We start from the raw sequence: 15,236 nt of genomic DNA, 5'->3' as shown, positions 1-15,236 counted from the left end.
CATGTTTCATTAAATTTTAAAAAGATAAATACACAGTAAGCCACATGTTGATTTACCCTCTCTTTCCTCAACTGTTCTGGATTGTGGGATGATTCATAGACTTTAAAGAACGGAAGAAGCATATTATGACATCCTGACCTGACCTTCCCAGAGCTGGCAATGGTATAATTTCTGCATCATATCTCTATATCCTGTTTCAGACAAACTGTTGGCTCTCTCAGCAATGGACTTTCAGACATGGTTTAGAAACCTCAAGAGAGAAAGAGTCAAAGAGCACTCATAGGTAAAATAGTTCTGTAATTTAGTTTAAGAGGTATTTAAATACTTTTGTGGAATTCAACGTAACATCACAAACTGGAAGGCTTAGAGTATGGGTTTCGTATGAATGTTGCAAAAGTAGGTTTGTATCACGTAAAACTGAACTAACAGTCCTGTACATGCTCTTCCCTGGCAAGACAAGTGGATAATAAATGCAAGTGCACACATAAATATTTTCTCTCTGTCTTGGAGGCAAACACTGAAGGAGCCTGCCCATTTGCTAGTGAGGTTGTAAAAGCCTGAGCCACATTTCCTGTTTGTAAGAAAGCAAGTGAACAAAAAAAAAAAAGACCAGAGACATTTAAAATTTGAGGGTTACTCTAGAGATAGATTCATGCTGCCAGGTCCAAAACAAAAGAGCATCCAAGATCTGCCAACATAACTTGATTTCCTGTTGGATAAAGGGGCAGGGAGTAGTCCTCAAAACAACAAAAACAGGTAAGCCTTCTCTTTTCAGTATTATAAACTTGTGAACAAAGGAGCAGTAAAAACACACTATGGCAGACTACCAGTCTTCAAGAAGGTTGCTCAGGGCTCTGAAGTCAAATTATTAGTAATAATCATGATGATGAGTCATCATCGACAGTTTAAACCTGCATCAATTAAGGTTTGTTAATGAAGACTAAGCATTGGTGTTAGGTTTGTACTTAAAATATTTACTGTGTTGAGGGCTTCTTACTTTACATTGTGCCGCTTCCCTTCTGAAGTATGAAGTTGAATCTTGCAAAGCAATTAGTTGTGCAATAACTAATTGCAGTTTAAGGAATTCTTTCCAGAGAATTAATCCTGCCTTAAAAACTCACACAGGTGGAAGCATCTTTAATGCTAATTTAACATTCATCAGTCTCTTAATGGGTTTCTTTTTCTAAGGGTCATTAATACAGAATATTATTTATCTCACCATTTAACTGGAGAGGGGAAAAAAAAGAAGAGCTAATTTTATCTCATCTTTGACAAATTTGAAGATAGAAACAACAGGAAACAAACCATTTTGTGCTCCAGATCATCACCTTAAATCTGGTAGTAATCAAAGTAATTAATCTGCTTCTGTGAATGAGTTGATACCATAGATGGTATGTCCAGCTAGACAGGTATCTCTATTACCTACCTCATGTACTTTTCAGTAGGAAAAACTGGTAGAAGTATGATACCTTCCTGTTATTGTTTGTGACGGTTTCTCTAAACAAAATATATTAAAACAAGTAGGAACAAAACTTAGTACTTCTGCTACCTATTATTTGCTGTTAGGAGGATGAACAACCGTTTCTAGCCCTGAATTGTCCGCTCCTTTGAGTTGAAATAATACTGAATTGCAAAACTTCATCCAGGAAATATTAGAATGTTTTGGGGTCTTTTGTTTATTTGGTTATTTTATTTTGTTTGCTTCTTCCCCCACCTTCCTCCAATTACAATATAATGAAGCCTGCAAAGAGAAAGCCTAAGAACAAGTGCCCAAAAGTCTGTTTATTTCCATGTCTTGTCTCTGTTGGTGGAGAAAGTTATCAACAGGTTTAAACAGGAGGAAAAGCAGAATGAACTGTGTTTTTAGAAAGTCTTTCATTTGTGTGAATAAAGTACCTTTAGTTTGTAGCAGTGTAAAATATTCTAAGAGGTGAGTAACCCCATCCCTCAAGTCAGAAAAGTAAAAAACATCATCCAGATGGAGTAAACTACATAACATAGATGTTCTACTTGGATGCAACTCTGAGTTTGACCCTGTTTCCAAACAGAAATGAAAGAACAGCAGAATAGGAATAGGAACATATCATTAATACTAGAAAGCTTCTGGTATTACGTGTTCAAAATACTATCATCTTTATATTAATTAAATATAGTACTTTCCCCACTCACACATCCCAACTGTTTCTAACAATAAAATGAGAATTGTCATAGAATCATAGAATGGTTTGGGTTGGAAGGGACCCTAAAAATCACCTAGTTCCAACCCCCCCTGCCACGGGTAGGGACACCTTCCACTAGAGCAGGTTGCTCGAAGTCCCCATTCCAAGGCCTTGCCATGGAACCTTTGGATATACAATGAACTCTTGTCTTCCACAGATGAGCACATTACTTTAAGAACAGCTTCAATATGATTTCTTATAAACAAACTACTATCACTCTTAGGTTTTCCCACCACAGATAGACTATCACAGAAAACCTCGATGGATTTCAGCATATCCAATTAGAATCACAGAGTACTATTCTCAGGGGCCTAATTTTTCCATAGGACTTTTTTTGAAAAAGATAGCAAAATTTTAAAAAATATTCAATTTGACAACAATTAAGTGAAGAATACCCGTCAAAATAATGTTATGGGCTCTTCGGAATAAACGTGTAATATATTAAAAATAAGATTCTGTTTTTTCTACATTTGACAGTAGATGACTTGAATGAGAATTAAAATTAGAGAATCGAATAAAATACACTGTTTCAGAACAGACTATAATGATTGATAGACTTATTTTTTGGTTTATTTCTCACTCTCCATCCACATTCACCGTATCTTTCTTTTGTCTTTAGTTTACCAGTTTACTGTTGCAGGTTGCATCTGCTATTCTACGTATAGGGACATCAGTGTAGTTATCTGAGGAGACAAATTATTCTTCACACAGGTACTCACATTTGCTTCTACTGCTCCTATTGTCAAAGTAGTAAATATTTAAATAAGGCAGTTGTAAATAGTTAGCATGTTGGCAACAACTATAAGGGTAGTACAAGAACACCTGGAAAGAGCTGGGAGTTGTATAGATGTAAAACTAAGATATAAAATCAAAATCTCTCACATTTTGTACTTGGAAATTAACTTGAAACTAACATTAGAAAAGCATAGAGCATTTAGAGCAGCACCAGTGTGTCTGATCGAGGTCTTTACTATGGTTTTATGGGGTAAATAAAAACGGCTGTTGTTTCTGAAATGTAAGTAGTGTTGTCTGACAAACAAATAGCTCATATTGCAAAGACAAAAAACCTAAAAAAGATACTGAAGTCACACTTATGTTTGAATAGATTCTACTGAAATATACAAGCAGATGTTTAAGTCAGAGTTGTGGTAAATAAATTCAAAAATAAACAAGCAGTGTTCAGCTAGGAATAAATTTAAATGTTGTTTTCTTAATCTCCCCACACCCATGCAGTTTTGTAACTCATGTTTAAGAACTACTGATTGTGAGATTTATAACATTGGTATGTTTTCTTAGAAATTCAAGTTTCATATCTTCTGTTTTGATCAAATATTTTTAAAGTCAGTCCTAGAGAAGTGGGAATGCTCAGGTTCTGTAGAAGTTAAACTTGAAACTGAAAAGGGAAACAACTCTTTTCCAATCTTTACTATTTTCTAGATAATAATTTAAATTTAAATCAAAATCATACTTGTCATAAAAAATGTGGTTTCCTCTAGTTCAGTTAGGGGCTGAAAACATTCAAACTGAAACGGAGAGATCTCCTCCTACCCTGGAAATGCCAGGGAAAAATAGGATTCCTGAATCACAAAGATAAATTACAGCATTCAGTATGAGCAAAAAGGTACATACTTACGCCAGGACCGTACTTTAGGTATTTACTCACTCTTTTTCTTCTAATGAATCACAGGATTGTAGTTTCTGTTACAGTTACATGCACTTCACTTCTCTTAGGCCACAATACTACCTCTGATTCCTGCAAAAGAAAAAAAGAGTTTGTAGGAAAAGAAATACAAAACAAACATAAGAAAAATGGAAAACAATCACTTCAGAATACGTATAAGGGCAGGAGAAGAAGGAGAGATGACATTATTTAGGCACTACATTGAGACTTATATAGGATTTGCATAGGATGCATATATTGAACCAATATTTGACTAACCAGGTTCCAAACACTGGTGGTTCTTCATATGGCCTGATAATAGCTTCTCCAGGTCGGATCTCTCTTTCTTTCAATTTCTTCTCTGAAAAATAGGAATAATACATAGCTGTTTCATGGCCGTGTTGTCTTTCCTCCTGAATGTCTGTATCTCATTGGGAAAAGAAGTGCCTCTCAATGCGAAAAAGTAGTATTGCAGTGATGGAGAAACCTGAAACACCTTTGGGAGAACTCAAGTAGGAGAAAAGAAAGGAATGAAAATTGGATGTTTAGTTTAAAAGGAAGGCTAAACGGCCACTGGAAGTACCATGCGTGAAAATCAGTTACAAGTCAAAGTTACAGCCTACGTGCTCTGTTTTGTTCCTTTGAAAAGAGTTCTGATCAGGAAGGAAACCTGCATTGTAGAAGGCCATGTGATTTGTGAGTATTTTTACTACCAAGTATTAGCTTATCTTGTTTCATCATCATAAAAACATCTGTGGCTTGGAATAAAACAAAACTAAAAAAGCTTTTGCAACACCAGCATAATTAGGGAACGAAACTTGTAAGGAGCAGTTCCTAAAGTGAGCTGGAGCTGGTCAGCCAAGGAACAAAGTTCTGTTTTCTCAGCAGGGGCAAATGCATTGCCTCTTGCCACCCCTGGCTGGCAACATGGGAACATGTATTCCTGTACTTCCTTACCTCAGCTTCCATTAAGAAGCCAACAGAATGTCAGCCTCCTGAAGGAATTCAGCTATATCAATACCAAATCAGTGTACTAAGGACCTCCTTGAATCTCCGACAGCATCATCCAATCTCTCATCTTGACTGCTCTGCTCCAGCTAGAATTTTTGTGTGATACTAGTGGAGTTCATTAGTTTCTGGGAGAAGGCTTTATTTCAAGCACTCCAAATCTGAAACATAAACATGCCTCTGAGGAAATTGAAAAATCTAGCTTCAAACTCCTTTCACTCACACATTTGGCTCATCATTTCCTCTGTCAGGGAATGGTTTTGCAGGCAATTTGCAGCCACAATGATCATTCTGGCCATTAAACTGCCACAAACGGGCTATTTTCTTCAGCATTGTTTATGATGGAAAATTTGTACCAGATAGGTTAATCGAAGAATTAATTAAATGACTAAATACATTCAGTGTGGGGGGATTCCCTCCTGTGTTTCTGATAGCGCTCCAAGGAGAGGCAAGCTCAGTGCAAAAAGAGGCTTTGTTCAATGAAGTTGACCTGTCTTTCACCAAGGGATGCTTCAGGAGCTGTTAGGGTTTCTCTCTGCAGTCATTCTGGGGGGTTCACTGGTTCCCAGCTACTGCTCATCCTATGCCACTACATCCTCTGCTTCCTCAGGAAGGACTGCGAGGATACAAGTACAAGTGGTTTTAATAGGAGGTGCAAGAAAGCACATATCAACCTTTGAAATTTGTTGCAGGTATTGCTAAAACATGATGGCCTTAGCTATTATTCAGAGACATTTCAAGTGAAGGAAGTCATTTTGACTGACTTTATCTTCAGAACTACATCCATGAACTTCAAAATTTAGCCAAAAATTTACTGCAAATAGTAAGTTAAAGACAATTATGAAAATAATTTTAAAGCTATTCACTAAAATTACTTTTTTCTTAACCAATTTCTGATTTTTACTGCATCTTACAGGCAAACCAGTAGCCCAACCTTTGGCTGAATTCCTATGAAGCAGTAGTTCTGCTAACACTTTATTGATGTTGCTTTCTTATTATTTAGCATCTGGTTTTAATATTATTTAGCTTGTATAGCAATAGCTGTTAAGGAATAAACAACAAAATAGCAGCTTCAATCACAAAAAGCAAAAATCAACCACAGAGAATACAAACTGTTAGACGACAAAATATAAAATTATTTTCTTTCAGTTTCAGACATGGACTGCCATATTTCTGTCTGGGGAGTTTTGGCCTTTTTGAGTTTGGCCCTGGTTATTTCACTGATACTGAACATTTCACACTATATGAAAAAGAAGCAAGGTAAGTAATGTTGTCTCTCAGTAAGGAATGAAGTTGGAGTGATTGTAGTGTCTGTAGCGAAAGCTGTCATTGCTGGGAGATTTCAAGTTAACAAACTGACTCATTTGAATCATTAAGTTATCTTTTGGCAAGAAGGATTCTAGTAGAGAGGATATAACTTAAAAATGTTTTTAGGAGAGTTAGGTATGATTACAGAATGATCGCTAGCTGCCTAATCCACTGCTAAAAACAGCTACCCAAATCCATGCTCTGAAGACAAACCAACAATGTGAAGAATCTAGTTCTGGCTAAATTATGAAGTATATTTTTAACATCTGTAATTTCCTTTTCTTAAGTGTACTGTTACAAAATAAATTTGAAAAAATCCCCCCCCCCCAAATTCCTGAATGCTTATTTGAATTTCAGATTCATACACATTTTGTACTTAATCAGTTTATTTTGGGAGGGAAAAAAAAAATAAAATCTAATTGCTTTTCATCATCCTAATCTAGCTCTTAAATCAATGTGTCACAATAAGGAACTGATTTAATTTATGCTAGAGAGTGACTACAATCATACTCTGGTTTTTGTTAAAATTAACTATGACTTTTTTAACAGAATTCATTATGCCAATGTAACCTCTCGTATGCATGCAATTCTACAGATATTAAGTTTACAATCCTCACCACTCCCACTCAGGGAAAACTGCTTTTACACAGGGAAAACTGTACTGGTGCTATACACATACAGATGGGCAGGCAAACTGGTGGATTCAACCACGTTAAACACACGTACATATATGATCTACATGAACAGAAGGTCTGCAGTTATAAACTGCACTCACAAAGTATAAAAGAATTAGATTATTACAAGATATTAAAAGAGCTGCCGAGTGTTGTGGGATGGGGGGGCTTTTTGGTTTATTTTGTCTTTTACTGCTACTAGGCAGGTATTTCTATAAGGAAATATCACAGTTATTCACAAAACTAACCTTGAGCAAGGTTTCGGTCAGTCTGGCTGGTGCTGTGTTGTCATGGGATTGGAGATAACCATGGTAAATTCTGGAGTGCTGGAGCAGAGGGTAGAAAGTCAGGCATTCCTGAGTTATTAATCAAGCTCTATCAACAAATCTTTTTGTAGCCATTGCCTTTCTGTTTCAGATTCTTCATCTGTGTGGATCACAGGATATCTCTCAGAGATACAAGCAACAGAAGTAGTAAAACAAATAAATCCTTCACCTTGTAATAGAAACACAATGCACCCCTCCATGGCAGAGAAAAAGATGAAGTAGAAGCAGAAGGAGGAGGAAATAAGGAATTAATCACATGTTGCAATACATTTTTGGGGGCTGCAAGCTAATGTAGACTCTATAGCCACAGCACAGGGTCATAACAAGCATTTCTTGTATTAGTCAAAAGTATTTGAGAAAAGCAGAGGGACACCCAAAGGTCCTCAGCGCCCAGAGCTTCCAATTTTATTTTCTACAGTAATCAGAAGTATGAAAGTTAATACAATTCTGCTGCAGTGCTCTAAAAGAGCACCTTTCATTTTCTCTTAACTTTATTTTTTTTAACAAATATTTCAGCTAAATTATATAAAGACTATGAAGACAACAGTCCAAGGTAAGCTGGACAAAAATATTTCTTTCTGACAGGGATGAAATAAGCAATAAATAATGACAGATGGCTTTGGAGGGATGGCATGGGGCAAAATCCAGTATCTCATGCAGCCTGTCTGGAAATATTAGGGAATAGTATGATTGTGGGGAAAAAAAAAAGTTTTCCAAGGAAAATAGGAAAAAAAAAAAATAATGTGGGAGAGATATACTCCAGTCATTTTTTCAACAATGAAATAATTGCATGCTTATATGATAACTTTCTATATGAAAGAAGTGCAAGATAGAGCAAAACCTCTATTTATTATCAAACTCAATAAATCTATAATAATTTAAAAGAACTTTCAGAAAACAATAAATTTTAGGCTGATATTTGATACTTGTGGAGCAATAATCTACCTGTATTTACATTTCATACTCTTCTTTTACGCATGTTGTTCAAAAGCAGTAGAACAGAAACATAGCCAGTTCTGGCTCTCCTCACTTCCTGATAATTTTGTTCTTGTTTTTTAGATCGCATGCAATCTGCTATTGTTACATGTGTGTAAAATGTTTAGAGTAAAACAGTGGAATCCTAAATAAAGTATATTCTATGAAGTAAAAGTATTTTTCCATTCCCCTTCTAGCTACAATAACCATTACACAGAAGATGACCCAATTTATGGCAACCTTAATCAAGACATTTTAGGTAAGCTTCACTTTAAGAGCATGTGTGGTTAAAAGATCACTGACTAATATTTTCTGTGTTTCTCAAACCTGAGAATCCACTGCTTTTCAATTGCTGTATTAATACCTACTTGGGATAGAACTGCAGACCATCATTCTGCACTACTACTGAGGCCAGATCTCATACTGAATTTGATTTTTTACAGTCCAAATGGTTCTGTTCAGCCAAATATCTCAAAACCAAGAGCTTTTGTACATGTAAAGCTGCATGAGTTGAAATAGCATTGAAGCATGTTAAAGCAATTCAAGACATAAACTACTCACTGCCCAGAGTCAATGCTCCCACAGAAGCTGGCAGAAACAGACACTTACCAGTTCTCTGCTGTGGCTATCCACAGATCACCAGCAACATTAACAAACACCCTGAAACAAGCCCAGCAGCTGAATGGCAGGCACACATAGCTTTTCTCTGCTCTAGTGGGCTGTAGCTGATAATCCTTGGCAGAGAGATACAACATTAAACGCAATAACATCATGTAACTGCATGAGAGCTAGATATGATGAGGGTATGTCTCTTGAAGCCCTTACAGTGTTAAAGCAGTATTTAAGCAACATGAACACAACTTTTTGCTAGCCTTATGCGGGGTTAAGCAAAACCAAAATACTTGAACTGTAAAATAAAAAAACAAAAAAAAATCCCCAAATTTTTTTATATGGGGTTTGCATAAATTTAACTAAGCCAACACTCGACTGCACTGACACTACAAAAGTCTGAAAACTGTAAGGAAGTAATCTATTTTACTGATGACTAAATCAAGACAGAACGTGAGCAAATAACTTGAACCAAACTTATAGAAAACAAAGAAGAGGCAGGAACAGAAGTTCATCGCTAGCTGCTGCAATTCGAAGCATCTTTCTCACCTGAAGAAAAGACTGCCTGTGCTGAAAAATACACCAGTATATGGTTACCCCTAACAGCAAGATGTCCTCCTAGCAGCCTAAATTGATGCCCACTTAGTGAATAATGAGAAACTTCCTATCCATATGAGCAGAAAATGATTTTCATTTTCACAGTATGTGTGTCTGAATTTGCCAGCTATTTGCCCCTCTGTAAGAAGAGATCTGTGTGGGGGAGTTAGTTCTGTAACAGGGAGGATCTGTTGATCTGATCTTTTAAGACTCAGTAATGTGTCTTAATAACTAAAACATTTTTCTGCTTTGATAAATTGTAGAGGAATGTTGTTATGAACAGATGACATCCCAGCCTCAAAGACCAGTTAATCAACTACAGGTACCTTTAATTTTAATTCTGGATTTCTGAATTAGGGTAATGTGGTCTATCTCAGAGTTCTTGTGTTTATCCCATGACAATATATAACAAAAAACCTTTACACTGCTTATCATGAAAATTACCATGCCTTAGTGTCTCAGTTCATCAGGGAATTTAAGCACAGACTTGACCCTTTGTTCAATCTGGGTCATTAATGAGAGAGCAGGAGAATTACAGGCAGCTCATTTCCATCCATATGGCATGATCAAGCTCAGTCACAGGCATACAGATCAGGCTGAATTAAGCCTGCATCTAGTGCCATGGCTTATGTAAAGAATTAATTTTGTTTAGTTTGGAAATTAATCAAGTGAAAACACAAGCTGCATCACACAATAATCAGGAGTTTGACTGCTCTCTCTGGCCCAGCACAAAATATATATGTCTTAACAAATGAAAGAAGGCTGTTTTTCTATTGATTTCTATTTCATTGAGATACCTGGATGCCTAAAAGCATGAAAGCTTCAATAAGATCTGTCTCTGAGTGAAGCATTCCTAGCATCAATTTCCTGAGTTGATTTCCAGCCTTATCTCTCAGGATACTTCTAGGGGATAGAAATACTCTTTTCTTATCTAGACATTTGTTTTCATTAACTTCATGGAAACAGAATAAACTAGGAAAATTCTAATGTCAAAAGTGCTTGGCAATCTGGCTTGAAAAACACAGAGAATTAGAGGAAAGACACACAAAGCATACATTTCGCACAGAAAATGAGATCATATGTACAGACAAGAATCATCCATCTTTGATTTTCTTTTCTTTCTGAGAAGAAAACCAGATCAAATAATGTCTTGCATCCCAAAGAACTTGGACTGATATGTAAACTATCCTCATTCCCACAATCCTTACTGCCACTATCCTAAGAACATGAGTCATTTACCATTAGGTTACATTGGTCTGTTTTCTGTACTGCCACAGCTTAATCCTGTGTATCATTTTTATTTTTAATGAATTCATTTACAGCTAGTTGGGGTAAACTTCAGCCACTATGGATGGTTAGAATACAGACATACTCAAAGTCTTAGATATGATTTTAAAGCAAGCATAACTACTGAATGTTAAATTTCATTCTAGGTGGAGTCTGCCAATCAGATGTGTTATGCCTCACTTGATCACAGTGTCAAGGGAAAACGCAGAAAACCAAGAAGACAGACAGACCCTTCATTAGAAGAGGATGAAGAAAGATCATCTAACCACACCACAATGGCTTCCAAAGTCAGCATTTACCTCAATAGTGAGCAGCTGGCTGCTGAAAACACAGCAAAAGTAGAAGCCATTCATGATGACCCCATTAGATTAATGGGTTTGATTCATACTACAAAAGGAGAGAACATTTGAATTGTCTTCACGAACCAAATATGTAATCAGAAAGTGAGATCTGCTTGTTCATTCTAGAGGAACAGTGAACGACTAGAGCTAATATCCTGGCAAACTGACATACCAAACAATGGTATAAAATGGGTAAGTTAAGTGTTCCCAAAGTGTCTTCCAAGCATATTTACAGACTAAACAAGAAATAAATGCAGATTCAGACTGTGACTTTGAAGGATCTGAAGACATTTTACAAGGCAGTCGTAGAAGTTGGTGTCTCAGCATTCACATGGTACTGATCCCAGTAAAAATTAATCTCAGAATCTTTAGGGTTGGAAAGGACCTTTGGAGATCACCTTGTCCAACCCCCTTGCCAAGGCAGGGCCACCTAGAATCCTTTGTTTAAAACAACTATCGATTTTCAGACAGTCGCAAAAGACCCACTCTGTTTTCTGGAGAGCTTTAGCAGACTATAACTTCTCTTCCATAAAGGTTTTAGCAATACTTTTGGAAGGAAATCATGTTTCATACTTGCACACTTAATGATTTAGTTGTTTTCCCCAATTAAAAACTGATCTGCTGTTCAACACTGTGTACTTTCCTACTGTGACTGGTCTATGGTAACAACACAATATATCTAAGGATAATTGGAGAATAATTTAACAGCTTGTTTAAAGTAGCAATTGTACATCTTGCAAGATCTAACAACATCCCTATCTTTAGTTTCCTTCTGTGAGCAATACCAGGATACATCTCAAATCTCAACTCCTCTACTAACGTAATGTTGTATCCAGCTGTATTCAGAGTCCACAAAGACATTAGTAAATGATCTGTAACAATAAATCTCCTAGGCGGGATTTTTTTCTTCTAATATTCTATGTCATGTTTACATTCCTATTGGGTTTTACATTGTTGTTGTTCCCAACTACTTTACTAAAGTAGAAAGAGCTTTTTTTTATTTCCCCAAATAATTCACTGTGTGAACGTTCATCTTAAGACTTTAAACTCATCAGATGGTAAACTTTCATGGAGCAGGGGTTTATTTTTATATTCTGGAAGCAATTAATTAGTAGTAGCAGCAGGAAACAGTAAGGCATGCTGATGCAATATGCCTACCTCTAGGTGTCAGACAGTTCATCCTTCTCAACAAAAGGATTAGTGCCTTTAAAATCTACACAGGGCACAGTGGCAAGGAGCTTGAAACTCTCAAGCACATACAGAGCCCTGCAAGTGTTTCAGGTTGTCTTGAAGGAAATAGCCCTAAAACCAGTTACGTGAAACAAAACAAACAAAAACCCCATGGTACAAAGAGCCAACACCTCTTCTAAAAGCAGAAGTGAATGGATACATCCAGAGATGGGACAAATTTATGAAGAAAAGATCTAGATAAAAGAAACAGAAAAGTCTACGCTAGACCAAACGGAAGGGCCAATCCCTGCAGCCAAAGCCGTGCAGTGGAACTGTCCGTCTTGTGCAAGCACTTGCTTTTGTGTGCAAAAATCAAGTCAATACATGTTTGGCTGTTACACCCCAGAAACAAGGTAGACTTGGAATTGAAGTGACTCTTCTCATGGTCTTAGACCAACCACCACTGGATAAGCAAAAATAAATAATGTTAAAGAATCAATAAAACCCACTTTAATGGAGAACCATATTAAATGACAATCCTGACTAAGATCCTAAGGGGGAAAAGCAGGAAGGCAAAGCCAAAGTTCCAAAGATCCAAAGCTAAACACCAAGATATCAGCACATGAAGTACTAACTTCATTTGATTAGATTGGAAGGAATTATACTTTGTGTTATAGTAGGAACAAAATAATAATATACATAAACATGCTTTTGCTTAGAATCACATATCAAAATTATTTGAAGAGCATTAATATGTATAATGTTTATATAAAATACTGCAATTTAGCTGGCACCAATCAGGTGCAATACTCAGCCCTCTGAGACAGTTAAGAGAGAGAGAATTCTTAAACAATCTCTCAAGCAATAAGCCCAGGCCTGAGTCCTTTGTCACTGTTTTCCAACATACACACAAAACAAGGAATGCTGCATTTTCAATATAAATTGAAAGTTGCTATTGTACAAAAGTTGCTATTTCCCACTTCTCTCAAAGGATTTGCAATATCTTGATTATGCCTTCCCTTTAAGAATTCCAAAGTCAAAGAACTTCTGAGTTACCCAAATTCAACCTGTGATTTCAGCCTGATCATTAATTTAATGGAAATGAAGTACACACTTTTCTCATGGAGGGTACATGCAACAATAAGGCCACTTCATGAGATTTAGGTACATCTAGTTTCCTCAGTATTCTTTGTCTTCATTGTTTAGTCCAGCTATTTATTTATGACAATTTTCAGCAACCGCTTTCCCTTGCAACATAGCCTGCTAAAAGACCACGGCGCTTCTGTAAATATTCCCCTTCATTATATGCTTCCTTTCAATATTTAATCACTGCTTCCATTCAATTTTCACTGCTGCTCTCACAGACCCCACTTCAGGATCATCTTTAACGGCCTATCAGCTGTTTCCAAGGCATTTCTAACGCTGCTGCAGTCCAGATTTCGCCTTATTCCTCCAGCTCTTTACCCTCTGTCTACTTAAATAAGCAAGCAAAAGGCCTATTTTTATTTTCTAATGACTTTTGGGATAGGTTTCAAATGACTACTGAACTTATACATGGAATATTGCTCCATCTTCAAGCCATGAGAGAAAGAGCTACATAAGCCATCATATATTAGTTAATTACATATAGAAGTACAACTAATTATAACAAAATAAGTAAAGGAGATGCTTTGTTTATACTGTCTTAGTAACTGAAGCCATTTTTCCAGTATTCTTCACAAAAATTTTGAAGCAGAGGGAAGCAGTGTGAAGCTGGATTTATTACCAGTAAGCTTAGCATTCAAATATCGGTTCAATGAAACAGTGAAGGAAGAGTAAACAAGCAAATATGGTGGAAGGAGCAAATATGTTTGGAAGGGAAGAAGAATAGAGCTCAAGATAGAAGAGACATCAAGTAGCACCATGAAATATTTATAAGTCCAGGAAGGTATAATCCAGGAATTATTCTACATCCGCAGCAATGGTCAAATGCTATCTGTTTAAACAGTATTGTTAGGAAAAACAACACAGGCTTCTGTTTGCATCATACTTTTAAGAGTCTGCTGACTCAAATGGATGTTGGAGAATCAAATTCTAAAAATAATTGTGTAACTTTCTCCCAATTTTTGCTACTCCTAGCACCAAAAAGGTGGCATTGGGATGAGCTTACGTTATAGCACCTCAAGGTTTTTTGAGAACTACCTCTTAAAATTCTTTCAAAGTAATTTTCAGGGACACAATTGCTATGTTGTCTGAATAAACTTACCTTCCTATGTGAGTTAGCCTGCATTCAGGCTGCTGTGTAGAAGTCATAATCAGAATCAGAACATGTCCAAAACCCAATTCCAGTTTACCTTTAAGTTGCTTCAGGACAGAAAACATTAATGGAGTTATGCAATCTCTCAATCCTGAAATAAAGAGAAATACTGGGAAATAATTACCTCAACAAATTCAAGGGGAAGGTAGTTCATAAAGTATATTCCCTACAGTTCATCCATGTTTGGAACAGCAAGAAAAGCGAGCCACAAAAGCATTTCCAAAAGACAATCTTCTGTTGCTGTTGAAGGAAATATACAATATACAAACGATGAGAGATATAATGTGTGTGTGTGTGCGCGCGCGCGTGTGTGTGTGTTGCAGAAGGCCTTGTTTTATCGCAGAGTAAACCTCACTGAAGCTGGCTTCTTGTTCTATTCAAGAGCAACACTTAAGAGAACAAGATCTCGGTTTTAAGAGCTAAAATAGAGCACTCCTGTGTGCCCAGAAAGTAAAGCCAAAGGAGAATGACTGTTTCCTTTTCTGGAGCTCAGAAAGCTGACAAGGGGCAATGCCAATCAAACAGAATGTACTTGACTCCACACCACTAAACAATCTCCTTGCTAAGAACTGACAGAGCAATGAAAACTTGTGGGACCCGGCCACATCATTTTCATGTATATGCTGTAGGTATACAAATTCCTCCTGAGAATTCACATACCTGAAATAAAATGTTGAAAGCAGGTAGTTGTTCAGAACAGGTTTTTATTTTGAAAATATAATTTGTGTTAGATACAGTTTTGTCAGAACACCAAATAACTATCAAG

At 36.6% G+C, this 15,236-nt stretch overlaps 1 protein-coding gene and 1 long non-coding RNA gene across 3 annotated transcripts in view; one reads left to right on the top strand and one right to left on the bottom strand.

Annotated features, from left to right (window-relative positions):
• The window catches only part of LOC115601593, a 58,138-nt gene extending 50,822 nt beyond the window's left edge, over nucleotides 1–7,316 (bottom strand). Inside the window, exons 1-3 of the long non-coding RNA XR_003989406.1 lie at nucleotides 7,118–7,316; nucleotides 4,159–4,240; nucleotides 3,883–3,972 (exon numbers count right to left, since the gene is read on the bottom strand). This is a non-coding gene — a long non-coding RNA (uncharacterized LOC115601593). The remainder of the gene's footprint in view (nucleotides 1–3,882; nucleotides 3,973–4,158; nucleotides 4,241–7,117) is intronic.
• Nucleotides 617–11,851, top strand: LOC115601591 (T-cell receptor-associated transmembrane adapter 1). 2 transcript variants are annotated; one of them, XM_030471818.1, is made up of 6 exons: nucleotides 617–756; nucleotides 6,037–6,147; nucleotides 7,712–7,748; nucleotides 8,368–8,429; nucleotides 9,640–9,698; nucleotides 10,810–11,851. In XM_030471818.1, exons 2-6 carry the CDS (start codon nucleotides 6,045–6,047, stop codon nucleotides 11,071–11,073), a joined length of 525 nt encoding a protein of 174 aa, XP_030327678.1. In that variant the 5' UTR covers nucleotides 617–756; nucleotides 6,037–6,044; the 3' UTR covers nucleotides 11,074–11,851. The 2 variants fall into 2 exon arrangements, with proteins under 2 accessions (XP_030327678.1, XP_030327677.1); XM_030471817.1 differs by lacking the exon at nucleotides 617–756 and adding an exon at nucleotides 5,687–5,710.
• Nucleotides 11,852–15,236: the final 3,385 nt, after the last annotated feature.

The sequence above is a fragment of the Strigops habroptila genome, chromosome 2 (genome assembly GCF_004027225.2).
Source record: "Strigops habroptila isolate Jane chromosome 2, bStrHab1.2.pri, whole genome shotgun sequence".
Taxonomy (NCBI): domain Eukaryota; kingdom Metazoa; phylum Chordata; class Aves; order Psittaciformes; family Psittacidae; genus Strigops; species Strigops habroptila.
This window is presented reverse-complemented; position numbering and strand designations above follow the sequence as displayed.

Coding starts and splice junctions, on each gene's coding strand:
- LOC115601591 (XM_030471818.1), top strand. CDS start 6,045: ATGGACTGCCATATTTCTGTCTGGGGAGTTTTGGCCTTTTTGAGTTTG. Junction 8,430..9,639: donor CCTTAATCAAGACATTTTAG/GTAAGCTTCACT, acceptor GATAAATTGTAG/AGGAATGTTGTTATGAACAG. Junction 9,699..10,809: donor GACCAGTTAATCAACTACAG/GTACCTTTAATT, acceptor ATTTCATTCTAG/GTGGAGTCTGCCAATCAGAT.